The 26,442-nt window shown below is 44.9% G+C and overlaps 1 protein-coding gene across 3 annotated transcripts in view; it reads right to left on the bottom strand.

Moving 5' to 3' along the window:
* The window catches only part of GRIN2A (glutamate ionotropic receptor NMDA type subunit 2A), a 1,558,104-nt gene that overhangs the window by 345,908 nt on the left and 1,185,754 nt on the right, over positions 1-26,442 (bottom strand). For all 3 annotated transcript variants that reach the window (XM_085628306.1, XM_085628307.1, XM_085628308.1), the window contains one exon: positions 15,949-16,178. In XM_085628306.1, coding sequence (XP_085484432.1) covers positions 15,949-16,178 — 230 coding nt within the window. The remainder of the gene's footprint in view (positions 1-15,948; positions 16,179-26,442) is intronic.

Here is a 26,442-nt window from a genome sequence, read left to right as displayed (position 1 = left end):
GGAGTTGACGGTGAAGCAGGAATTGGCCTGGGGGTAGATCGTATACTTCCATGAGTTGCCGGTACGGCCGGAGCTGTCCCTCGTCAAACAGCAATTCTGCTTCGACGATGTCCCTAGACCAGTCCAGGTGCTGTAGGATGATGAGTTGAAGTCTTTGATGTCCCTGAGTCCCAACAACTATCTGTCAGAATTGACATTAGAGCGCTGTATAGGCTTCATGTGAGTAAGCACAGTGTTTTTAAGGCTATTTGCCTAGTCTTCCTCACTCTCCATCACCAAGGGTACACACAGCTCTCCTTCCTCTTCAGGTACACTCCAGGCATGTCACTCAGGTCCTCTTCAGCTAGGAAAGTATCCATGCCTAGGTTCTGGAAAGTCAGATGGGGCAGTGGATCCATCTCCAAAGCTGCTGCCAAGTTATGGAATTCCCTGCCCGCCCACATTGCTAGACTTTACTCCTTTGCCTTATTCCACAAATCATTAAAACATGGATGTTCTCATCATAAACTCTCTGGATTTTCTATGCTTAGAAGCTGGGTTTTTCGGGCATAATGCTTAGATACCCTAGGGTTTAACGCACTTTATAAATTCATTTTTTCATTTCTGAGACTTAGATCAGGACACAAGCCAGCAAGAACTTGGAGCCACTTTGGGATCTAGTGCTGTAGATCCAGTACTTCTCATCCAGACAGGATAACAGCAGGGAGCAGGGAAGCTCAGCAAAGCAAGAGCACAGCAAGGCAGAGTCCAGCAAAACAGCACTCCAGCAGTGTAGCGGTCCTTCTAGTAAAACAGCAATTCTTCTTCCTAGCAGAGAGGTCACAGGCCCAGTCGTATGTCAGAACCACGAATTCCCTAAGCACGCCTGCCTTACCAACGCGGTCTTAATAATGACCGTGTCTTAACCACGCATACCTTTACCACGCATGCCTTTACAACAGATTTAGTTGTAAAGGCATGATTGGTAAAATCATATGCGTGGTTAAGATTATGCCCTAACACCCTCCCTGAGTAATAAAACCCAGTCACCTGTCCCGAGTTCTACCCCGACCCCAGCCCTAAAAATAGCCCAACAGCCTGGCCTAACTTCTAAAAGCGCTAATAACAAACCCCACTCCAGCACTAAAAAGATCCCAGCCCCCCGTGCCCTGAGGCCTAATACCCCACCCTGACATTAACCCCCCCGCTCTGAGCCTTAAATAGTTGACTCTATATTTTAAAGACATCCCAGCCCCCGCCCTAAGCCCTAAACTACCCCCGATCCACCCACCAGCCCAGAAAACCACCCCACCCACCCCCAGCCAAGAAAACTAACCCCATGTCCTAAACCCTAAAACCTTGACCCCATATTTGAAAAACCTCCCAACCCCCCGCCCTGAGCCCTAAACTACTTCCGACCCAGCCCTGAAAACTACCCCGACCCACCCCAGCCCACAAAACTACTCGACACCCCCAGCGCTCCACCGTTAAAACAAAACCCAGAAAACCAGCCCGACTCACCCCAACCCAAAAACTACCCAGACCCACCCACAGCCCACAAAACTACCCCATCCCACCCGAGCCCACAAAACTACTCACACCCCCTATCCCCCACCCTAAAAACAAAGCCCAGAAAACTACCCACACCCAGCCCAGAAAACTACCCCGACCCACCCCCAGCCCACAAAACTACCCACGACCCACCCTAAAAACAAAGGTACTCACCAGCTCTCTTCAGACCCTCCGCCCAGTTCACTTCCGACCCGCAGACTGCAGACTAGAGAGCTAAATACCATGGAGATCTGAACCACGTATATGCATGGTAAAGGCATATGCACGGTTTAGACGGCTGTGGTTATGTCGTACTTTAGAATTTGGGACCGCGTAGGAGGCAGGGCCCTACCCCTGTCTATCTCGGTAATAACGAACCGCGAAAGGTTAATGCGGTATGTACAAGTGCTTTGTGTAACGTTTTAGCTATGAATGCACTGTGTATACGCTATTTTACATCACTACGTGGGTTCCATTTTGTATTGGTGGCCATCTTATGGTTGCCCTCACATAGGCTATATAGCATGAAGCGAAAACGGGCCTTTTAGAGCACATGTGCCTTCCTTTGACTTTTCTGTGACCTGGGCAGCTTGGCTCCGCTGCCCCAGGTCAAGCTGGTCCCACGAGTTCCCCGTCCTCTGGCCACCTGTGATTAGCATCAGGGCTTGACACACCATAAAGTCTTTTCATCCTACACGAGCCTCCAGCTAATCTCTTTCTCACCTGACTGTTCCTGCTTTATGGCTTGTTTCCCAAAACAGGAGATGCTCATGTTTATTGGGGCCTATCGATATCTGATGTGGGATCTGATCCTTGCTGGGTAAATAATTACGGGCTGGCTTAACTGGAATGTGGGATGGTCATCATGACTCTGCCTTTTCGTTTGTAATGTATACTTTAAATGACCATACCATAAACCTAGGAATGTATGCCTGAGGCAGGAAATTCTGTATTTAAGGAGAAGCCCGTTTCTGTGATTTTCAGCAGTCTCCTGAGAACATACACGCTGTTGTACTTGTAGGATACCTGTAATTGGTCTGCAGCCAATAAACTGATCTTTGACTTCACCCAGAAGACTCTGTGTTTCTGTAGGTCTGAAATAGGAAGAACCCCGAAGTCATAGGATGTGTTCCCCTGCACCGCTGGGCTTAAAATACCCAGTACTTCAGTTGGCGCCCAACTCGGGACGATTTCAGCGGTACCGGTCCAAGCCAGAGGTTCGTGAAGAGCTTCGTGTGGAAATTCTGGAGGAAGGCCGCCACTTCATCGACCCCTGCATGTCGACGTGGTCCGAAAGTCTTTTCTGCGAGGTTTTCCGCGTCCCGACGGCTACGAAGGACTGCTGCCCTGATTAATCGCCCTGTTTTGGACCCTTGACGATTTTTGGTAGAGCGAAACAATCGAGAGAGTCTTCTGGTGACGCCATCAATCATCAATATTCAGTTAAGTATAAGTGGAGCGTCTCCTAGTTTGAATTTGGTATCCTTCGGGATCATTTTGATTTGGTGCTTGCAAGTCCCAAAGCCAGAGGACTCGTGTATTCACGAGACTATCGTATTCGATAATCCTTTGACGTTTGAAACTAGACTAGTGAGCGAAGATGCCTGGTTCTAGTGTATTTTGTAGATTGTTTTGTTTGGGTTGTGGAAGGGATTTCCAGTTAGAGGATTCATGTCCGGTTCCTCCAATTGGAACTCCAACTTATGAGCTTTATGTAAAACATGGCGTGGGCCCCATTGCATATAATGAAATATGGATCCGATACACCAGAAAGGACGGTGTTTTAAAATGGCCCCAAAATGGTAGTTTCGATACAGATATCTTAGATAATTTGGAAGTTAAATTGTTTAAAAAGAAAGCCCGGCCGGCGATGTTTGATCCTTTCCGCCTATGGCGAAAGGAAGCCAAACAGAAGGAAATTAAGCTAGCGAAAAGAAATAAGAGAGAGAGAGGTATGTCAGTGATGCAAGCAGCTGTGCAATTTAAAGATAACGAGGAGGAACAAATGAATGAGCAATTGCACAGACAGCGCAAACTAGGGATTGATAAATGTTACCCTGTTTTGTCACCCCTTGTGCAAGATGAGACAAAAGAGAAAGAAAAAGATTCCCTAATGTCCCATTTGTTAAGTTCGCCACCCCCATATGCGCAAAATGCCACCGCACCTCCACAGCTTGTAAATGCGCAGCCTCTAGTAAATATGCCGCAAGCCTTCCCGCAGCTGCCAGCTCCTCTTCACCTGGCTCCTATCCCTGCAGTGCAGCCCTCTCAAGGGCCGCCAGTTTTGCTACCTATTACCCCCGCGCTTCCTGCGACGTTGCCTAGCACGCCAGCGGCTTCCCCTGGCGCTCCTTCTTGCACTACCCCGGTACCTGTATCTGAATCTGTTTTTCTTCCCTCTGTCTATCCCCCTGTTTTCGCCTCAACTTCTCCTTCAGCACGACAACGACTGGCTAATGTAGTTACTAGTTTAATGTCGCCTCTCTTTGGGTCATCTAGTGCGACACCTGGTTTACAGCGTAAGCAATTGCGCAGTCAGTTACCTGGTCCCGAAGAGAAAGAGGTGTTAGATCATTTGGCGCGTAGGTGGATTGGTTTCCCTTCACTCTATGATGTGGAATCGGTTGTTAACGTTTTTCGCCAATGGGATGCCCCAAAACAGAGGTATGTCTTTGATAAAATGTGTGAATTCCTCTGTGAGGAATTGGAGGATAAGGGTGCAAACCCAAACCCACAGGAATTGTGTCGAGTGCGATTTGATTTCGAAACAGGTGTAATTGTGGGCCCCAAGGTAGATAAAGCAGTTGCGACTTTACTGTCCCTTAGAAATGGCGATTGTCAGCAATCATTGTTTGACCAGGATTTCCCTTTGGGGAAGGAGGTAAAAGCGCGCCAATATCCGATGCGTGAGGTTCCCCCAGTTTGGAGACCTGCTGATCCGAATGCTAATCCAGCTGTCCCAGCACATTTTCAGCGTGTTTGGGTGCATGTCCCTTGGAAACGATCTGAAGGAATAGCGCTTAAACAGACATTGCCTGACCCCCGTAAAAACCCTACCGGTTATTATAAGGAGTTATCCCAAACTGCAGAGTCGTGTGTCATGAATTTGGCCGACATAGATATGCTGTTTGGGAATGTGGTTCCACAGCCTTTATGGGGATCCATTCGTAATGTAGATCACGCTGTAGAATTGGGTGACACATGGGCTAATATCGTTGCTGCAGACGCTAGACAAGTTGGTGGTGCAAAACCTGAGCCTTTGGTAGCAGAGCTCCCTGGTAGAATTATTACCTACATGAAAACTATAATGCCTGCGATGCGCGTAAATTGGGATAAACTATCCGCATGCAAGCAGAAGAAAGATGAGACAGTGTCTGATTTCTTCACTAGGTTTGAAGAAACGTTTATCGACCACAGTGGCCAAGACATGAGCACTGAAGGTGGCCAACGGTTATTCGTTAATAAATTTGTGCAGAATCTACTTCCCGAGTTGTGTAAGAAATTAAAAGACTCAGAAAGTTCTTGGGCTGTTTCCTCTTCAGCGCAAATACTGGCTACTGCACAGTATTATGAGAATAGAGACAAAGATGAGAAGGATAGAACAGATAAGAAAACGAAAGAACTAAAGACAAAGGTCCTCTTGCAGCAGGCCTATCCACCACGTGGAGGACAGAGTAATTATAGGCAAACACAAGGTATCTATCAGCAGCCCCAACAGTTTCAGAATAATAAGCAAATGAATGGGTATTATCAACCACGAATCCCTGTAGGTCCCAACCAATGTTCATAATGCAAAGAGGAAGGTCATTTTAAATATAGTTGCCCTAAATTAATGCAGCGTAACAGTAATGCGTATGGCGCAAGAGGTAGAGGTGGTCAGCAAGCTCCTAGAGGCAGAGGGCGTGGAAATTTTCTCCAGAACGCGCGTCCTCTTCCGCCTCAAAATACCATAAATAGCTTTGATCAGCAAGCCAACGCGACTGGTAATACAGCTCAGTACTACAATAACGATTATTATGCGGAAGACGACAATGTAGAAGATGATGATTACTAGGACAGCCGTAGACAGAGAGAGGGAGTTGTTTCAGTGCCAGTGGATCAGAGCGGACCTTATGTTAAAGTAACTGAAGCAAATGTAACGGAGCCCTTTCTGCTGGATACTGGTGCTGCAAAGAGTTCAATCATGCATTCAAAACTCCCTGGCGCGCCTTTGTCTGGCGAAATGAATGTCTCATTAGGTTTTTCTGGCGCCCCAGTTAAGAACCCGATTTCTAGTCCTATGTCACTTTCTGTTGGACCTTGTGAGCTAAAAGCACCCCTCATTCTAACGACAGGTTGTGATGAAAATTTGCTAGGCTTAGATTTGCTAAAAAGATTGCATGCAACGCTATATTGTTCTCCCTCAGGAGTACAACTTACATTAGGCAAGAAAGTGATTTCCCCGATGTATTTGTCTAAAAATGCAATGCCACCTGAATTGTCATCCCTTCCGGATGTCCTTTGGGCCACTGGTCCAAATGATGTGGCTCTTTTGGAAATACCGCCATATGTGGTCACTTTAAAAGCCAATGTCAGATTGCCACGCATTCCCCAGTATAAGATCTCCAATGAAGGTCAGAAAGCGTTGTTAGAAATTGTCAGCGATTTGATCAAGAAGGGTGTGATTGAAGAGACAAGAGGCAACGTTTGCAATAGTCCTGTTTTACCTGTCTTAAAACGAACGGACCCTTCACAGCCACCTGTTTACAGATTTGTGATTGATCTTAGAGAGGTTAATAAGATTGTTGTACCACAGTTTCCAGTTGTCCCTGATATAACTGCCTTGTTAACTATGATTCCAGCCTCCGCTGCATGGTTCTCAGTAATCGATCTAAAGAATGCTTTCTTTAGCATCCCAATTGCAGAGGAGAGCAGAGACATTTTTGGCTTTAGTTTAGGAGGTCGCAGCTTCCGCTTTAAACGCGCTCCTCAGGGCTACTGTGAAAGTCCATCAATATACAGCCAAGCTTTAAAAGCGCAGCTTGATGCACTTGTTTTACCTAGTGGCGCTATCCTTATTCAGTATGTTGACGATTTACTAATCGCCGCGGATACTGAAAAGATTTGCAAAGAAGCTACCTTGTCATTGTTGCGTCATTTGTCTGCCTTCCATCACAAAGTGTCTCTCTCAAAGCTGCAATATTGTCGACAAGAAGTGACCTACTTAGGTCATCTCTTATCGAAGGAGGGAAGGAAACTGACCCCAGAAAGAATTCAAGCCATTGCACAGTTGAGTGTGCCAAGAACACAGAGGGAAGTGCGTGCTTTCTTGGGCATTACTTCATACTGTAGGCATTGGATTCCTAATTTTTCCTTGTTGGCAAAACCTTTGTTAGCATTGACATGCAAAGACACACCGAATCCTATTCCATGGTCTGAAGAGTGTCAGAAGAGTTTTTTGGAATTGCGTAATGCATTGTGTTCAGCTCCTGTGTTGGGTACCCCTGACTACAGCAAGCCTTTTACATTGTATGTTCATGAGAAAGATGGTTGCGCATTATCAGTGTTAACACAGCCTTTTGGCGACAGACCGCGTCCATGCGCGTATTTTTCGTCAACCTTGGACCCTGTAGCGAGGGCATTGCCAAGTTGTCTGAGAGCCACAGCCGCCGCAGCTATGTCTATTCGACAGTCTGCTGGACTAGTAATGGATAACACATTGATTGTTATGGTTCCACATGCTGTGGACACATTGTTAAACAGGACCAAGACACAACACTTAACTAGTGCGCGATTATCTGGTTATGAGCTGACACTGTTAGCAAATCATATACACATAAAGAGATGCAACACATTGAATCCAGCTACACTATTACCAATTCCAGCAGACCTAGATGAGATTGAGCAACATGATTGTCTATTCAGAACAGAAGAAGAAATGAAAGGGAGAGTAGATCTTAAAGATACTCCCCTAACTGAGTGTGATGGTACTTTATGGGTGGATGGTTCGTGTTTCAAGCTTCCGAATGGTGATACGACTGCTGCATATGCTATTACGACTTTGCACACGATTGTTGAAACTGCGCGTGTGCCACAGAATTCGGCTCAAGCAGCAGAATTGATTGCCCTTACGAGAGCATGCGTGTTGTCTGAAGGAATGAAAGTGAACATATATACAGACAGCCAGTACGCCTTTGGCGTGGCTCATAATTTTGGGCGATTGTGGAAAGAACGTGGGTTCCTGACTTCGCATGGAGCTAAGATTCAGAATGGCAAGTTGGTGAATGATCTCCTTGAGTCGCTGACCCTACCGTTGCAAGTTGCGATTATGAAATGCAGTGCACACAAGAAAATCACCGATGATGTTGGTCGTGGTAACGCGTTTGCTGATGAAGTCGCGAAAGAAACAGCAAAAGATGTGAAGACTCGAATGTATGTTGCAGGCCCTGCCAGATGGGTTGGTGATGTTGGAATGTGTGAAAACACAATAGAAAGTGTAAAGTCCCTTCAAGCTGAAGCCACAGAGAAGGAATTGAGCAAGTGGAGAGAAAGTATGGGTAAGTTGGATGAGAATGGTTGTTGGATTGATTTGTCAGAACATAGGCGATGGTTGTTGCCTGATGCATATGTGCTTCCAGTGGTTACTATGGCACATGGAATGGCACACATCAGTATGAAAGGAATCTGTAAGTTGTTGGCTCCAGTATGGCAGAATGCTGGAATTCCTAAGTGTGCAGAGAATGTGGTCAAGAATTGTATGGTATGCTTGAAATACAACCCTGGTAGGGGAACCCCGACTCCAGCTGGTCATTTTGCGCCTCCATCATATCCATTTGAAGTTTTGCAGCTAGATTTTATCCACATGGAAAGGTGCAACAACCTGAAATATGTATTGGTGGTTGTTTGCGCTTTCTCAAAATGGATAGAGGCCTATCCTCTAAAAGATAACACTGCTCTATCCACAGCCAAAGCCCTTGTGAAGGAATTTTTCCCTAGGTTTGGAATGCCAAGAATGGTGTGGAGTGATAATGGGAGTGAGGTTGTGGGCCAAGTGATGAAGAATGTGTGTGAGGGACTAGGTATAAGGCAGAAATTTCACGCTGCAAATCACCCCCAATCAGCTGGATTAGTGGAGCGCTACAATGGCGCTCTAAAACTCAAACTGGCCAAAATCCAAGCAAGCTCAGGTCTTAAATGGCCTGACGCTCTGCCTCTAGCACTCCTGTCCACTAGAATGACCGTGCATTCACGGGTAGGACTTAGTCCCTACGAGGTCGTTTTTGGCCGCCCGGCCAATGTATGGGGTGTGCCAAGACCGATGAAATTCAGTGAAATCGAACACCCAGTACTGCTTGATTACTTGTATGATTTGACGGTTAAACTGCGTGTTTTACACCAACAGGTGCACGATACTCTACCCCCGGCCTCTGAGGCTCCAGGACACCCCATTGACCCTGGCGCGTGGGTGCTCATCAAAAACTTTCAGCGGAAAACCAACGATGAGCCCCGCTGGATTGGTCCACATCTCGTGCTACTGTCTACAAGATCAGCTGTTCGAGTAAAGGGGAAAAGGAACTGGATCCACGGCGCCCACGTGAAGAGGATCCCTTTGCCTCTGCCGTATGACCAGTGGGTCCAGGAGGGTATCGCAGACTCTGAAACAGACACTGTACCTTGTTTTGTGCCGTTCAGTGATGCACGCATAAAAGGCACAACTTCAGCGCAGGAAAGTGACGATATTTTGCAAGAAGCTGTGCCACCGTCAATTCGATTGGACACCACAGAGCCTGAACTCTTGTTCCAAGACCAAACAGTACCTGGCCGTCTCCATTACAATCTGAGACCAAGGCCTATGGACAAATAAATATTCTTTTTCTTTTACCTTTTTATTTTTTGATAACCAGAGCTCTCCCATCTGAAGGACTTTCTTGATTTTTGTTTTTCGAACCACCATCCGGGTTCAGCCGCAGGGTCGCGGTGCCAAGACTTTGGGGTACAGGCCGAAGACGTTAGGTCGACGGTTCTGGTTGGTCTAGGGCGTTCCCTGGACTGACAGGCGTACTCCTTAGCAGAAGATACTCACCCGCCGCGAGCGGCACGATTAGAGGATGGAGTTTTGTAAGATGGAGAGACTCACTGAGGAAATGAACTTTAAAGCAAGAATATGTAAAACAATAAGGAGCAAACGTTTTGTATTTTTATGCCTGTTTGTATTATGTAGTATGGTAGTGTTTACTGTAGGATTTGTATTCTTCTCCTCTCAAGAGCCCATTGCCCCCACTGTACAGCCTATACCTCCTCCTACTGTCTCCTCACACTCTTTTCACCCTCTGCCTGAACATGAACAAGCTAGACGGTCTGAGTTTGTAAACAACTCGTTTATTCAGCTCCTGCACCAGCACCAACTAGTCATGAATACAACCAATTGCTGGGTGTGTGGTTTAATGCCACATACCATTAATAAGGGTATTCCCTATCTGGTGCTGCCGTATAGTTACAATGGATCATCATGGCCATTCCAGACCATGTTTCTCTATGCACTAGATGCGTACTCCCCGCAACAACCGCGTTCCATCAGACCTAGCACCAATAATAAAGCTTTAATGAAAGGAGTTGCCGATATGAGCAGAGATATCGATGCATACTCATCCATTCCCAAAGAAGAATTGAGAGCTTATGTAGGGTGGAACGCGACGGGGTATAGTATTAGTCTAGGTGAAAGACAACGGAAAATCTCATCCCCAATCTGGGTCGTACCCCACATAGGTCGGTTCTGTTTGCAAGGTAATGGTCAGAATCCTAGAGCTCAACTGGGAAGAAGTGACTGTACTGAAACGTACACTTTTCCGTCACAGTTTTCCCCTGTGTTTCTGGCTGCCAAGGGTACATATTTTATCTGCAAGGACCGAGCATATACATGGTTGCCCCCTGATTTCTCGGGCACATGTTATATTGCAAATCTGCTACCGCCAACATTTACTGCCGCCTCCGACTATCACAAGACCAGAGTTGTGAGAGGCGTGATTAGTAAGGAGGATACTGCCGGTCAGGAAGCGGGAGATTTCTTTTTGGGTTTCCTGCCGTTTTGGGGACCTATGGTTAATAGTAGGAACCTGAGACAACTGACTTGTGTGGTTGAATCCACTGTTAATGTTACGGCTGGTGCCCTTGGTAATTTGACAGCTGAGCTCCAAGCGGATCGCCTCATGACTTTGCAGAACCGCATGGTTCTAGACGTCATACTTGCAGACCGTGGTGGGGTATGTAAGGTTATCCAATCCAGTTGTTGCATTTTCATACCAGACAACGCTCCAACAGTTTATCAAGCCATCTCCAAACTGCATAAAATATCTGAGTCCATACACGTGGACAAAGGAGATTGGTCACTGGTGGGGTGGTTCTGGGAACTGATATCTGCCTGGGGTTGGAAAGTTCTGATGGTCATTGGAATGATCTTAGCCATCCTTTTCCTGTTCTGTCTGTGCATACAGTGTGCTCCCGCGATATGTGGCCTCTGTGCTACATTATGTGTAAGGAAACCTGTATCGAGGGACGAGCTAAGTAATAGGATGATGCTACAGCAACATCTCCATGACTTCGTGAATATTGACCTAGACTCGGATTGAAATGAGTATAGTTATTGCCTATGTAAGGGCAAAAGGAGGGTCTGTCGTACTTTAGAATTTGGGACCGCGTAGGAGGCAGGGCCCTACCCCTGTCTATCTCGGTAATAGTGGACCGCGAATGGTTAATGCGGTATGTACAAGTGCTTTGTGTAACGTTTTAGCTATGAATGCACTGTGTATACGCTATTTTACATCACTACGTGGGTTCCATTTTGTATTGGTGGCCATCTTATGGTTGCCCTCACATAGGCTATATAGCATGAAGCGAAAACGGGCCTTTTAGAGCACATGTGCCTTCCTTTGACTTTTCTGTGACCTGGGCAGCTTGGCTCCGCTGCCCCAGGTCAAGCTGGTCCCACGAGTTCCCCGTCCTCTGACCACCTGTGATTAGCATCAGGGCTTGACACACCATAAAGTCTTTTCATCCTACACGAGCCTCCAGCTAATCTCTTTCTCACCTGACTGTTCCTGCTTTATGGCTTGTTTCCCAAAACAGGAGATGCTCATGTTTATTGGGGCCTATCGATATCTGATGTGGGATCTGAGCCTTGCTGGGTAAATAATTACGGGCTGGCTTAACTGGAATGTGGGATGGTCATCATGACTCTGCCTTTTCGTTTGTAATGTATACTTTAAATTACCATACCATAAACCTAGGAATGTATGCCTGAGGCAGGAAATTCTGTATTTAAGGAGAAGCCCGTTTATGTGATTTTCAGCAGTCTCCTGAGAACATACACGCTGTTGTACTTCTAGGATACCTGTAATTGGTCTGCAGCCAATAAACTGATCTTTGACTTCACCCAGAAGACTCTGTGTTTCTGTAGGTCTGAAACAGGAAGAACCCCGAAGTCATAGGGTGTGTTCCCCTGCACCGCTGGGCTTAAAATACCCAGTACTTCAGTTACGCCAGCGGGGTTCAGCCACACATAGTACAGACTACGTGGTTTAGGCGGTTTCCCCCATAGGCCCAGAGTTGTACTGAAGTCATGGTGTCAGAGGTCCAGTACTTATACCCAGTTGTGCCTTTGAAGTTGGGTAGACTTCAAAGGAAGCTTTGAAGTGCACAGAGGTCCTCCCTTCTTGCCGTGGCCCCAGGCTCACTACAGGGGGTGTATGCAGCCCTTTTTGTTTGACAGGACACAGCCTATACAGGTGTAAGTGTCAGTCCCTCCCTCCCATCCTGCCCAGAATAGTCAATCAGGATGTAGATGGCCCATCAGTCTCACCTAAGTTTGATTTGTGAGTGGTTGTCTAGAAGGAATGCACAAAGCACAGCTGTCACCCAACCCAGACGTATTCAGAGATAGACAGCAGACACCGAATGGCTAAAATAAGTAAATGACAACCTTCTTAAAGTGGCATTTGCTGAACTGTGACTTAAAATCCAATTTCACCATAAGTTGTGATTTTAAATTGTGAGTTCAGTGACACCAAACTTAAAAAGTATATCTCTCCACAATTGGGAATTACACTTATAATATGTAATAAGGTAATCCCAATTTTATACTGTGGGACAGATAGACCTTGCAGTAATGAAAAACAAAATTGGGAGTTATTCACTACCAAGACTCATAAAACTTAAAAATACATGCCCTGCTAATAAATACATTGCACCGTGCCCTGTGGGTTATATGGGGTCATATAGGGCCAAACTTAGGGTTGTCGTATGTATGAAAACTGAAGGTTTAGGCCTGGCAAGGGGTTTATCTTCTAGGTCAATGTGGCAGTGTTAAACTACACATCAAGGGTCTGCAACTGCAGGCCTGAGTCATGGTTAGAGGGCTACCTAAGTGGGTGGCACAACAAGTGCTGCAGGCCTACTTTTAGCAATTAATTTACAGGCACTGGAAACTTTACTAGGGACTTATCAGTCAATTCAATATGGCAATTGGGGTTAAGCCAGTAATACCATATTTAGGGGGAGAACTCAAGTACTTTAGCACTGGTCAGCAGTGATAAAGTACACAGAGTCTTAAAATCTGCAAAATTAGGTCAGAAAATAGAGGGAGGCAGGCAAAATTGGGGGAAGACCACCCTAAGGCTGTCAGGTCTGACAAAGGAGCAAACTGCTATAGGCGACTCAGAACGGTATACGGCACTGCACATTTAAAGGGTTATTTGATCGTTGTGACTTTTCCATGTTCTGTGCCCCCTGTAGTTTGGATGGTGTCCATATAGGTATTCCCACCTGTCATCTTGTGCATATTTGTAATTTTGTGCATAGTATTTAATTCAGTGAGTGTTAAGGTAGTTTTTTTTTTAAGAAAAAGAATCAATTGGATGCTGATTTACTGAGTATTATTTCTTGTGTTGCTGACTTCTGAGTCTCTAACCCACACATCGGGTACTAAGAGTGGTTCTTGGTTTCTAGTTTGGGCTCTGCAGCACAGGGGCCCAGGACACCAGAAGCAAAATATACCAGTTGCTACAGTTGGAGCCCAGTAACCTCAGACCTCCCTAGCACCCTTCAATTTAAATTTCTCACTCACTATAAAAAGCATTAAATATGCCCTATTGATGGTAAACACACTAAGTAATCCAAATGTGCTGTTTACTTTTGTTTAATGAATAGACAGTAAATGAGGTAGCACGGAAATACATTCTCCAGCTTCTTTTTGAAAGCATGATAGTCCTTAGTGTTGCAGAGATCCATTCCTACGTTGACTGAATCTCACAGAAAAAAATCTCTTTTAGGGGGCAGATTTACAAGCCTCTTGCATCATTTTTGCGTCACTTTTTGTGACACAGCACCAGCGTAAAAATGAGGCCCATTTACAACGTGACGCATCTAGGGAGATGCGTCACGTTGTAAAGCCCTGCGTCACATTATACCTGCATCAGGTTTAATGTATGCAGGATGGGCTTACCAACGCAAAAAAGCCTCATAGAAGTGACGCAGTGAAATCTAAAAGATTTCACTGCGCCATTTCTAGGACTCCACGGCGTCAAATTCTTACGTCTGCTTAAAGCAGGCGTCAGGAGAGACGCAGCACAATGAGGATAGGTCTCCCCCTGCATTGCTGGAGTTGCGTCGTGCTTGGGACACGACTCCAGCAATGCGTGACTTTTCCGTCAACAGATGCGTCTGAATTTCTGATGCATCTGTGAATCCTTTCGCCATGGTGCGCTGTATTCTAAATATGGCGCATCCATAGTGGCGCAGGGAAAGTGACGCATCTTTACAGGTGTGTCACTTTCTTGTAAATCTGAAAAAAGTGTTTTGAATTTACAACATTTTGGATCTACAACCATTTGTGCACAATTTAGCAGAGAGGTCCTCACCTATCAGGATTGTTTTAAATTCCTGCAGAATAATTTAGGGACCTTCTGCTGTATGAATAGGTGGGCCATGCATAAAACCTTATACTGCGTTTTTAGTTTCACCAGAATACATTGGAAAGTAGACTGCACTTGTATTACATCATCCAATCTCCAAATTGCAGCAGAGCACGGACCACCGAGTTATGTGGAAATTGTAGTTAAATCAGGTAGTCTGGAGTCGCTGCAAACTATTCATTGACACAATCCAGTGGAAATCTCTAAAACATGCACCACTTGAGCTCGTTAGGGGAGACTCAGTTACTGAAATAAACTTCTAGTACTTCTCAAGTGAAATAAATCAGCATATTGTGAAAATAGGGCAAGGCACCAAACTAAAAGTTGCCCCTATTAGTGCATCAAAGAGTTGAAAAAAGTGGCCCATATTGGCAAATAGGGTTTTGAACTTGTAAAAACATGCAATAGAGGTGTTTTATAAGGTGTAGTTGTTCTTGCTGCAGGCAATATTTGTGGTAATATTAGGAACATTACTAGTAAAAACTGTCCCACAAGACAAAAAAAAGAGGGGCACAAACAGCCACAAAATCGTCCCCCACACTGATTTGTCAGACCAGCCCATCGGGCACTGACTGATTGCCCTACAAGTCAGTTCGACCATGCATTCTTGTGCCTGAGGGACTCCGCACTTAATGGAAAGGGTCTGATATTGAAATGAGAAGCACAGGATGGTCTGTTTTTCCTTCAAAGAACACTCGATCTTCTTCAATGGACTTCCTCTTATTCCTGGCTCTGGTAGTACTTGGGAGGGAGTGGCATGGTGGAAACCACCGAAGATCACTAAGAGAATTAAGAATAGTTGGTTCTACACTGCAGATGTGTTGAAAATCCTCGTAAACTGCCTTCAGGAAGCCATTCTGTTCAAAGAATGGTTATAGCGGGCACAATATCACCTGAACGAGTAGCTTGTATGACTCTGGAAGTGTACACACTGCTGGATGTTTGAGAGATCTATGAGGTCAGCTTTTTAAGCCATGAGATCTCCAATGTTCATTAAAGGCCACATGGCCACATCTTTCTCTGAAGGACATACAAATCAGGTCCCTGTGAGGGTTAGGTATAATATGCAAAAGAGTGAATTCCCAAAGAGCTTTAGACCTACGCTATCTTCACATTAGCCTACAGTTTTATTGTTCGTGATCATAATGGAAATTAGCAGAAGGTGGCACCAATATCAGGAATGTATTGTTAGAAGTAAAATGTCAGTATAATGCATTTCTGAAAGACTTCAAGGTGAAACAAAATGTTATTCGAGTACTTCTGGCCATAACACTGGGTGAAAATGGGCTAGCAATATTGAGCTTTCAATTCTCACTAATATGTTTGGAGAAGTTTGTCTTGGTTAACATTCTAACTATTTGCAAGGTTGGTAACTATGTTTCTGGAACACTTCTACCAATCTGTAAGAAAGTGGCATATCAAGTATGAACAAATAGTTAAACTTCTTACTTTCAGGGATATCTTAAAATCCTACCTTTTTGTCACTCAGCCCAGTCACTTGATCCACAAACTCCTCCTGGATCATGAATGCAGCAAGATTGGCAGTATAGCTGGCCAGAAAAATGACAGCAAAGAATGCCCATATGGAAACTATTATTTTACTAGTCGTCCCTTTTGGATTCTGCACCGGCACGGAGTTGTTGAACACCAGACCCCAAAGAAGCCATACTGCTTTTCCAATGGTGAACGATGGTCCATGGGGATCTGTAAAAGCAGATAGTAGTATATGTTATATATGTTTGGCATTGGCATGTAAGAATTAATGTTAAAGTTTTAAAACGTTCTCAGTTGTAATCAAAGTAACAATTGCCAGACCTCTAAAGTTCTTAGCTCTCAAGTCTCCCTATTCAATGCATGGGAAGCATTTCAAGCTCAGGGGGTTTCTTTGCATTCTGAGATTTATAGCCCTGCTGATCCCACAACAAAATTAGACTAAAACCCCACAATACAACTTGAGAATCTGGGCTGGATGGACCTCTAAAAGCATAGAATATGGTAGCTTAAGAGCTCTAACAATAGATAGGAACGATAACCCATCTAATTAAACGACTAAAGTGAGTCAAAAGTGAAAAAGTCACACATGATATTCTCGTACAACCAAACACATCCTTTTTGAAGAAATAGGCACAGGTGAATACCCAAAGCCATGCTAAAAAGTCGGTTTTAACTGTCAACTTTTCACAAATTATTATGTTTTTCTATCTTTTGAAAAACATGCATGTTGGAAATGGGGCTACTGATTGAGGGGGCTTAAACCCTTTTTAAGCAGCAACCACAATCTCTGCCAGGGTGAACCAAAAGCAAACCCCAAATTAACCTTTGCTTAACCCCCAGGTACCTTGGCACAAAGCACTTAGGCTTAACTTAGAGACAATGTGTAAAGTATTTATGCAACACTTCCAACGGTAATAAAGTGAAAATACAAGAAAAATTCCACAAAAATTTCGAAAAATAGAGTAAAGTTTAATAAATTAATTAAAACCAAAATGACAAAAATCCAATCATGGAAGTCAGTTTTAAAGTTTTCAGGTAACTATAGTGCCAAAAAGCACAAAGCGCTACTCCCAGTTATCTGGTCGGGCGCGACTAGGTGAAAGTCATAGGTTCAGGCAGACCACGTTGGAGCGCAGGCCTGAGACAGATACCAGGTTAGTCCCACTGAAAGATTTACCTTCAAAGACCAGCACAAAGAGTTTTGTTCTCGGTGGAAGGAGCCACGAGTAGCAGGGAGCGCATTACGGATAGTCGTTGATGTAGCATGAAGAGCAGAACGGACATTGTGGACGGTTGTCGGTGAAGCGCCAAGATCTTGTCAGACGTTGTGGATGGTCACTGCTGGAGCTTCGCGTTGGTGGTCACCACGAGCTGTAGATGCTGCAGCGTGAAGTTCCTATTGTTATGAACCCCAGTATACCATAATATAGGTCTAGGTAGCTACACAACCTTTTACCTACATTCGTCCTACCTTGCTCTGCATAACGGTTTTGGCACTGACCTTTTACCTAGTTATGTGCAGATTAAATGTCAATCAGTTTTCTCCGAAACTGGCCTAATTTATTATGCATGAGGATTCCTATACTCATATCTTAATCCTCTGCCCAGGATGTAGACAGTAGGTTTACCATCTTCTGTATAATAACTCTGTACAAAGGTCCTTGGTATCATCATCCTTGGATGACAGGTCCACTATACATAATGGCAAGTCATTGCGTATCTAGGTTGAACCCCTGAGAGTACCTTTTGGGTATAAAAGAAACACATCTTCGATGGGTAACCAGAGGAAAAGTTTCCACACTGACACAAGACGCTGAGGTTCCTGCATGCAGAATCTTCAGCAGTGGTCTGACATCCCTTGCGGGGTGTCCTACAACAGAGCAAGAGCAAGACGGGGGTCCTTCATTCTTTCCCATCAGGTAATGGGGTTGGCTCTTTCCTAGGGGATTCTTGGCTTTATACCCACATATATACGTGGTACACTTAGGGACAATTAGATAGGATTTGCATTGTTTGAGTATACTTGATTACTGCCATGTATTGATATGCCTGGATACATTTTGTGTTTTAGCACCATGGTAGAATTCTACCTTTTATTTACTCTGTCGGTGCTCATAATCTTATATATCTGTTTCTGTCTAAAGATTGTCGCAGCAAATATGTTTTATTCTAGAATGATGCTGGTTCAATAAATGCTTATTGAAAACTTCCCAACTGTTTATTCTGTGTATCTCTCTGAGACAAAGTGAGCATGAATAACTAGGTGAAAAGTAGTGCACTGTTTCCACGATCACTGAAGGATCAAGGATTGTCATGTCCAATAGCTGCCAGAAACTATTTGCTTCTTGGTAAGGTTAGGGGGCTTATGGTGGCACTGTGAGATAGCTGTTCTAAAGGTTAACATATTCTTTGGGGATGTCTAATCAGTCTGGACACCAATACCTTAGTTTATGTTGTCTAAACGCACAGGTCCTATGTATTATTAGAAACTAAACAACAATCTTTGGCGCTGACGGACATCATTGGTGGTTGCTGTGGCACGAAGAGTCAGGTTTGCCAAATCTTTGCATTGGCAGGCGGTGCTGGCAACAATATCATGGCGTGGATGGGCCCATTCGTGTTCATTAAGAGCCCAAAACTTCAGGAGAGCAAGGGTCCAGGACTGAGTGGCACTACTTGGGGGGCAGGAACTCACTGCAGCAGAGGCCAGAAGGGCTCAGGCAGGTTCAGTTGCAGTTCCAGTTGTCGGTTCAGACAGCATGTTAGCTGGGCAGTTGCAGAGAGACTCTGGAGCTTTGCATGCCTCTGTAGCTCAATAACAGGATGTCAGCTGGCTGACCCTTGAGGTCACATCAGACTGGAATGGAGGTTGCAGGTCCAATCTTCTTTCGGAGCAAGCAGGCAGCAGAGTAGCAAGGCAGACAAGTGGCAGTCCTTCTGGCAGCAAAGCTGCACAGCATTCCTGCTCCTGTAGTATCCACAGGTCCTGGGTTGTACTGAAGAGTTGGGTCTGAGGGTCCAATATTTACAGCTGATGCCCACTTTGAAGTATGAGAAGTTTCTAGAGAATTCCCTTGTAAGCCCCTAAAGTATCCTACTTCCCCTGTCCTGGCTCCAAGCTGGCTGCATGAACAATTCAGTGGTGACATGTCTTTTGTGTGAAGGCAGGGCAGAGCCTACTCAGTTGCAAGTGGAGCTGTGCCCAGCTCTGCCCCTCCCATCCTGCCAGTTGATGACCCACCCAGGCACATCCAATCCATCTATTGTGTTGCTGTCTGGGAGGAATAAACAAAGTCCAACGGCCAACTACACTGACTCATGTGACCCCCCCCCCCCAGGATATTGCAGTATAGATTTGCAGTATAGATTTGCACAAAAATGAAAATTCTGAGGCATTATTGCGGCATTTTATTTTACTCGTAATAATGCCTATTCAGCCTTAAATCAATGGAACCTTTTATAGCAGAGTATTTCACTTTGAAATAGGCATGTTTAAAGTTTCTGCAGCTCTACGGAACCACAGCTTCAATCCTAATCTCATGGGATGGGGCCATATTTCTCCGTGAGATGTTCTAGGTCCCATGTATGCACCCCTGCTGGGGCACCACTTTCACCACTCCCTGTTTCAGTCACACAGCTCCCTTCACTCTCTGCTTTAAGTCATGCAGCCCCTTTATCTCTCTGGTTTCAGTCATGCAGTCCCCCTCGCTCCCTGGTTTAAGTCACACATACCCCTTTGCTCCCTGGTTTTAGTCACACAGACCCCTTCACTCCCTGGTTTTAGTCGCACTGCCCCCTGCACAACCCCATTCACCCCCTGGGTGCCTTCACACAGCCCCCCTCCACTCCCTGGGTGCAGTCACACAGCCCCATTCCCTCCTCAGTGCAGTCACACTGCACTGAGGGAGTTCCCTGGTTGCAGTCACACAGCCCCCTCCCAAGTCACGTGTACTGACTCCCAGTTCCCTCTGATGCCTGGTCTGGGCTCTCTTCACGGCCTTGAAAGCTTTACTGGGTCTCTCAGCCCCCTGCTCCTGATACTGAAAAGCTGTGAGGGGGATCGAGCAGGCAGATTCTGAAGTTTGACATTTTCGCCCTCAGCATCACAGATAAAACATGAGAACCCCCACCCCACAGCACCACATGCTCCTGGCAAGTCCCTGACACCCCCTTTGACTACACCCTGCTGATGCCTACACGATTCCTATGTTTAATGTTGTTGCCAGGCACCCCGACTGTCTCTTGAAAATGGTAAACAACATTCCCAATTGAGTAGTTTTGTTTTGAACATCCGTGAACCAAGCAATGTGAAATCACAAGGCTGCCACTTCAAAAATAAAGAATCTGGTCTAGTTTACATAAAAATTGCTCCTGAAAACCCAGTCTGTAACCAATAATTTGTGATACAATATTCTTTGATGCAATACAAATTTTATTTCACTAACACAAATTTTGGCAGATTTGAGATGAATAGACCATCCTTTATGCTCTTAAGTGTAAAGAAGCACCTAAATGGAAGCCAGGTGGAATAGAGAAGCATCTTCTGGTATTGGAATTATTGTAACAGATGTGTCTACCTTCATCACCTGGGAGGTTTGAATTTGAGATGCGTGCTAACCCGAGGACTCAAGTTATCCTAAATGCAAATGGATTCCGTGCCTCTCAGTCTAGATTACCCTGAAGATATTTATTTTTCCAGCATGCAGACATGCGGGACACAATGCTTCCGAAAACGAGGGGCAACAGAAGTGGCAATTAAATGCCAACAGGCTCTGTGTGTACACCCAGCGGATAACGAAATCCCTCAGCCTTGACAGACACTTATTGACAGCGGATGTCTCAGATTCAGTGAAAGCTATCCTCACGCACTTCAGGTCAGGATGAGCATGTTGATGGATGCCACCATCGTTTATTTATGCCTAATGACAGAAAAGGAATTTGGCCATGTTGTGTGCCCTGGCCCTTCAGTAGCAATCGTTCCAGTTTCGGCGGAATGCCGGCAACTCGCCATCAATACTTATTCAGCCAGTCTTGAAGCATTATATTTAAAGATCATTCTCTTAGGACCGAAATGATGCACGCACAGTGCATCATTTGTAGCCTTTACATAGTTAGCCAGAGAAGCGCTACTCTCATTTTCTTGTCTTTCATTCGACAACATTGTAATGTGGCGGCAGAAGCATGCAGCTATTACAGCTGAGCAGCCTTATGTGGTGACATGTATGCGTACAGCCAATAAAATATCACAATTTTATTGGCTGTCTGCTGGAGACCTTTTTTGCAGCCAAAAAGATACATTTTGCAGTCCTCGCGCCAGTCAGCTGATTCTGTGATCATTCCGCACATCACGAAATTGCAAAATCTAGGAGGGCGTGCTAAATTATCCCCACCAGCGGCTCTACTGTGAGAGCAAAAAGAAGCAAGCAAGAAGGCATCCCTTTCTGGTTCCTCAGTACAACTGCAGGGGCTGAAAGTGACCTCTATTAAGCAATAATCTAGAGCCCGGGACTGATATTCTGCCTGCTTCATTGTAATGAACCAGGGGCCAAATCCAGAGCTTTGTAATACTTGTGTCATAAAGTTCTAATCCACCCAATCAAAAGCTTTTTCCATGTCAAGGTTGACATGGGCTGCTGGTGTTGCCTTTTATTTAGCCTTTTCAACCAGGTGAATGACACTTTTCAAGTCGTAATGTGTCTGACATGTCTTTAAGATATCCTGACAGGCCTGGATTTATTAAATCTGTTAGGATGTTCTCTAGCCAAGTAGTAATGATTTTTGTATATATTTTAACATATACCTTCATTATGGCTATCAGCTGATATGATGTGGAGGCTTTTTGCTGCATCAGTCATAGTTGTTGTTACCCCTCCCTTTGCGCAAATGAGTTAAACACCTTGACTAATAGTGGGGTTAGGCTTTGTGCAAACATTTTATAGAAGCTTCCTGTAAATCCATCTGGATAGGACAATTGATTGCCTTCCAATGATTTCACGGCTGCTTCAATTTCACTTTCTTGGATTGGTAGTTCAAGAGCATGGGGTTCAGGTTTTGTCTTGGTAGACCTGTTGTGACAGTTGTGAAAGTGGATGAACCAAGTAAAAAGCTGTGCAAAATGGGTAAACAAGGCATCTAATGTATGCTTTCTCTACAAAGAATTGTCCCCTCCTCTATTTCTTTAATGTATCCTCTGTAATGTTTATGTCATAACTGTTTTGCTAATTGTGTGCTTAATTAATTTCCTTGTTAGACCTGGCCCTCTCTGCAGGGTCACCCGAAACCTTTTGCCTTGACCTCTCCTGCTTTGTGGAATTCTATTTTGTTGGCATTAGGACTCTGTGCACTTTACCGCACCAGCAGAATCCAGGTGCAGAGTTACAGACTCCATGAGCTTGTTATGGCCCTGTAGCTTACACAGGAGGCAAGTCAAATAGCGCCTTGAACTCACTTCTAGTGGTCCTGGGTTCAAGGAGATGGTCCAGTACTCCTTCAACATATAGCAGGGCAATCCTCTGGTTGAAGCAGGGCAGTGTTTGAGGGACCAGTCAGTCCTTCTGAAGTCTTCCACAGACCCAGGGGCGTACTGAATTGGTGTTCTGAGGGTCCATTCCAGGTCTCAGCCTTTTAAGTGGGGGGACATCCTGGGAACAGGGACATCTGATTCTGGAAGTTTCTTCCCCTGCCAAAGCTCCAAGAAGTCTTGGTTGATAAAAGGCTAATGTCAGGTTCATTTGTGTGTGCTGGAGGAGGCAAATCCTTTGAAGTGTAAGTGGGGCAGGGAACAGTTCCATCCCAAGCCATCCTGACTACACCCCAGTCCCCTTTGTCCCACTGTCTGGCTGGGATACGCAAACCCCAACAGCAGAACCATTCACAGTAATGTGACCCCTGACAGTAGGCACCAAATGGCTAGGGCAAGAAAATGCCAAATGTTAAAAGTGGCATTTTCAGAATTACGACTTTTTATCAAACTTTTACCATTAAAGAAGATTTTAAATTACAAATAATTTGAGTCCACAATGTTTTCCTGCCTGCTCCCAATCAAATGTTAGTACTTATTATATGTAATTAGGTAATCCAATGTTATGTAACCAGAGAGATAGTCCTAACAGTAGTAACAAACAAATTGTAGGAGGTTTTCACTTCTTGGACATGTAAAACTTGAAACCACAAGCCCGGCTTTTGAAATACAATACTCCTTGGTCTATGGGCCTTTAGGTCCTACCTTAGGGGTGACATATGTATTCAAAAAGAAGGTTTAGGCCTGGCAAAATGTTTATTTTACCCAGTCGAAATGAAAGTTTTAAACTGCACACACAGGCTGCAATTGCAGACCTGGGATATGTTTTAAACGGCTTTTAAAGTGGGTGGAGCAATCAGTGCTGTAGGCCCACTAGAAGCATTTAATTTACAAGCCCTAGGTATCCATAGTACCACTTTACTAGGGGCTTACACATAAATATAATGTGCCGATTGGGTGTAAGTCAATTTCACCCTGTTTAAAGTAGTGAGCACAAACAATTTAGAATCATAAATTTTTATTCAGCAAAGACTGCGATAAAAGGACACAAAATGAAATATCAAGTACAATAAAAGCAATAAAACCATTATATCCATTAATTAAATAGTTTGATGTAAAATCAATTTAATAGCAGCATAAAGAAAAGAGTTCAATGATAGTCTGAGTGAAAAAGAATACATAAATATCTAGTAAGAATCGTAAAGTCATACAATACAATACGCAGCTCAGGGTAATATTTATTTCAAGGGGCTAGCCTTTTTAGTCTGGTTCTTCACATGCTTAACGAAAAGCAGGATATGGAAAATATGATTGTTTGGCTAGTATTAGTTTTCAATATTCTAGTAGCTGACCTGAAATCCACAGATTGCGACAGTGCAGCAATAGTCACTCCCTCCTATACTCATGATATTATGGACAAAACATTTAAACATGCTCAATGGATTCTTTTACCTCAGGACAAACGGGACAGTACATGTCTGACTCGGAAAAAGAATGCTGCAATTTTGTTGTAACTGAATGAAGTGGCAAGCTTCCAATTTCAAATTTCACATACAATGCTTTAGCAAGCTGGGTCTCAATCCCATCCAAATAACCTTCCAAGGAGTAGATGTCCTCAAACTCAAGGAAGGCAGTAGTAAGAGAGCCCACCCTCCCTTTTCTGCAGATCTCAGCATTTACAAAATGCCAGTATGACCCCTTGAATATAGAATTTCAGAATCCCCACTGCAATCTCAGGAGTAGACCAGAGATTCTCGGACCCAAGCTCAGTTAGGCGGCCTTTTAGGAACCTGAACCACGGACTCTTTGAAGTCCCAGGTAGTTTCAATATTTCCTCTAGGCACAAGCTCAGCGGTGTACAGACTCTTCACCAGTACAAGAATGGTCTAAGGCCTGCTTTATTAATGAGAGATCTCTGGCCCAGCTCTAGCCAATGGGGAATGAGTGGGTTACTGACGGGGAGATTGGTAAGGAGACGTAGGCAACGATTCTCAACTAGCTCCATATCACTTACGTTCTCGTGACCCAAAAACTCCCCACCATATAATAATGCTCCAAGGGCTTGCAAATTGTATATTTCGAGGGCTGGGATACTGGTTGAAATGTAGAGACACTTACAGCCCTCATGATGCCCCCTGTATATGGCTCCAACTTGAGTCTACACTTCTGAATGTGAGGTATCCAACCAAACTACTCAGTAAGCGTGAACCCGAAATAATCAAATGTATGGACTCTTTCCAGGGGGACACCATTGAGAACCAGGTGTGAGCAATTTGCCGGGCAGGGATTAAAAACAATACACTTGGTTTTATTAAGACTGATCTCCAAGCCTCTATGCCTGCAGAAGTCTCCAAACTGGTTTAAAAGATTTTGGATCCCCATTGGGGATTTTGAAACCAAGAGAAGTGCTGGGACCTTGTTGTTAGCGAGACTCAGGGCATCATGATTGCACAGCTCAGGCTGGGCCACCAAATCATTGCTGTATAATAAAAAAAGGTTTGGGGAAGCACACACCCTTGCCTTACACACCGGGTGACTGGAATGGGGGATGTCAATACACCAATGGAACCGCATCTGACCTGTACAAAGTTTTTTTAAATGAAGCCTGATGATGGCATCAAAAAGGCATTTGAGAACACCCAGGTCAGTCATAACCCTCCACAGGGCCTCCATTGTTACAAGGTCAAAAGCAGACAGAAGGTCCACAAAGACTACATATAGACGTCCAAACCCCAGCGTACTATATTTCGAGAAGATTAATTGCAAATGAAATACCTGTTCAATGGTACTGGTCTCTGTCCTGAACCCAGCTTGGAGGGCAGTCAACAGGCTCACATCTTTGTTCCAGTCATTCAATCTGTCCAACACGTTCCGGCCAAAAAGCTCCGAGAGCCATCAATCAGGCTAAGAGGCCAGTAGTTTGAGGAAAGAGACCTGAGCCCCTTTTAAAAGATCGGGATAATCTCTGCCCCCGCACAAGTGAGGGGCATGAAAGAACCTGCCCTTTATGGTATTAAAGTAAAAGGCAAAGTTGGAGCTCCAGATGTCTTTGTCAGCGTTCAGAAGGTCCCCCAGTACCTTTTCTAGCCCCGGAGCTTTACTAGGGATGATCCGGTCAATCAAGTTGCCAACTTCACTACCAGAAATGGGCCTAATATCACAATCATCCTGCCTAACTGTGACAACTCCCAGAGGGGTACCAGCTGCTCAATGACCCCCTTCAGTAACCAGTGACTCTACTCGGACACATTATGTGCATGTCACACCCACAATGTCTAGTTCAGAATTGTTTACGCTACTATCCCTTGCAGAGACTAGATTCCCAACTGTTTCACACTCAAAGTGGTTCACACTCATATCACATGCGTACAGCTTGGAGAACTGGTTGACACAAGCAGCTGCAGTTATATTACTAGTGTTAGACTTGGCATCTTTTGGCGTGTTTCCCCTGAGGTTTTGCTTTCTGACCTCCTGGTTTTGACTCTGTTTTTGCTGGGGTAGTGTTTCTGCTCACTTTTCTCACTGCTGATCAATGGTAAAGTGCAAGTGCTCCTGTGGTAAATTGTGTTATGGATTGGTGTTTCCATGATTGGATATTTGATTTACTTGTTAGTCCCTAGTAAACTGCACTGAGTGTGCCAGGGTCTGGAAATCAAATGCTACTAGCGGACCTTCAGCACTGATTGTGCCACCCACGTGAGTAGCCCTGAAACGATGACTCAGACCTGCCATTGCAGAGTCTGCACGCAGTTTGTAACTGCCATGTCGACTTGGCCAGGGCAGATACTTGCCAGTCCCTCACCTTTCCTTTTCTTACATGTCAGCCACCCCTAAGGTAGGCAGAAGGTACCCCTGTGGGCCGGGTGCAGTGTATGTGAATGGTAGGACATACCTGGGGGGGGGGGGGGGGTGGTATGTCCTGATAGTGAATTACGGCCAATTTAGTTTTTCGCT

The sequence above is a fragment of the Triturus cristatus genome, chromosome 10, assembly GCF_964204655.1.
Source record: "Triturus cristatus chromosome 10, aTriCri1.1, whole genome shotgun sequence".
NCBI classification, from domain to species: domain Eukaryota; kingdom Metazoa; phylum Chordata; class Amphibia; order Caudata; family Salamandridae; genus Triturus; species Triturus cristatus.
Note: the sequence above shows the minus strand (reverse complement) of the source record. Positions and strands in the feature narration are given on the sequence as shown.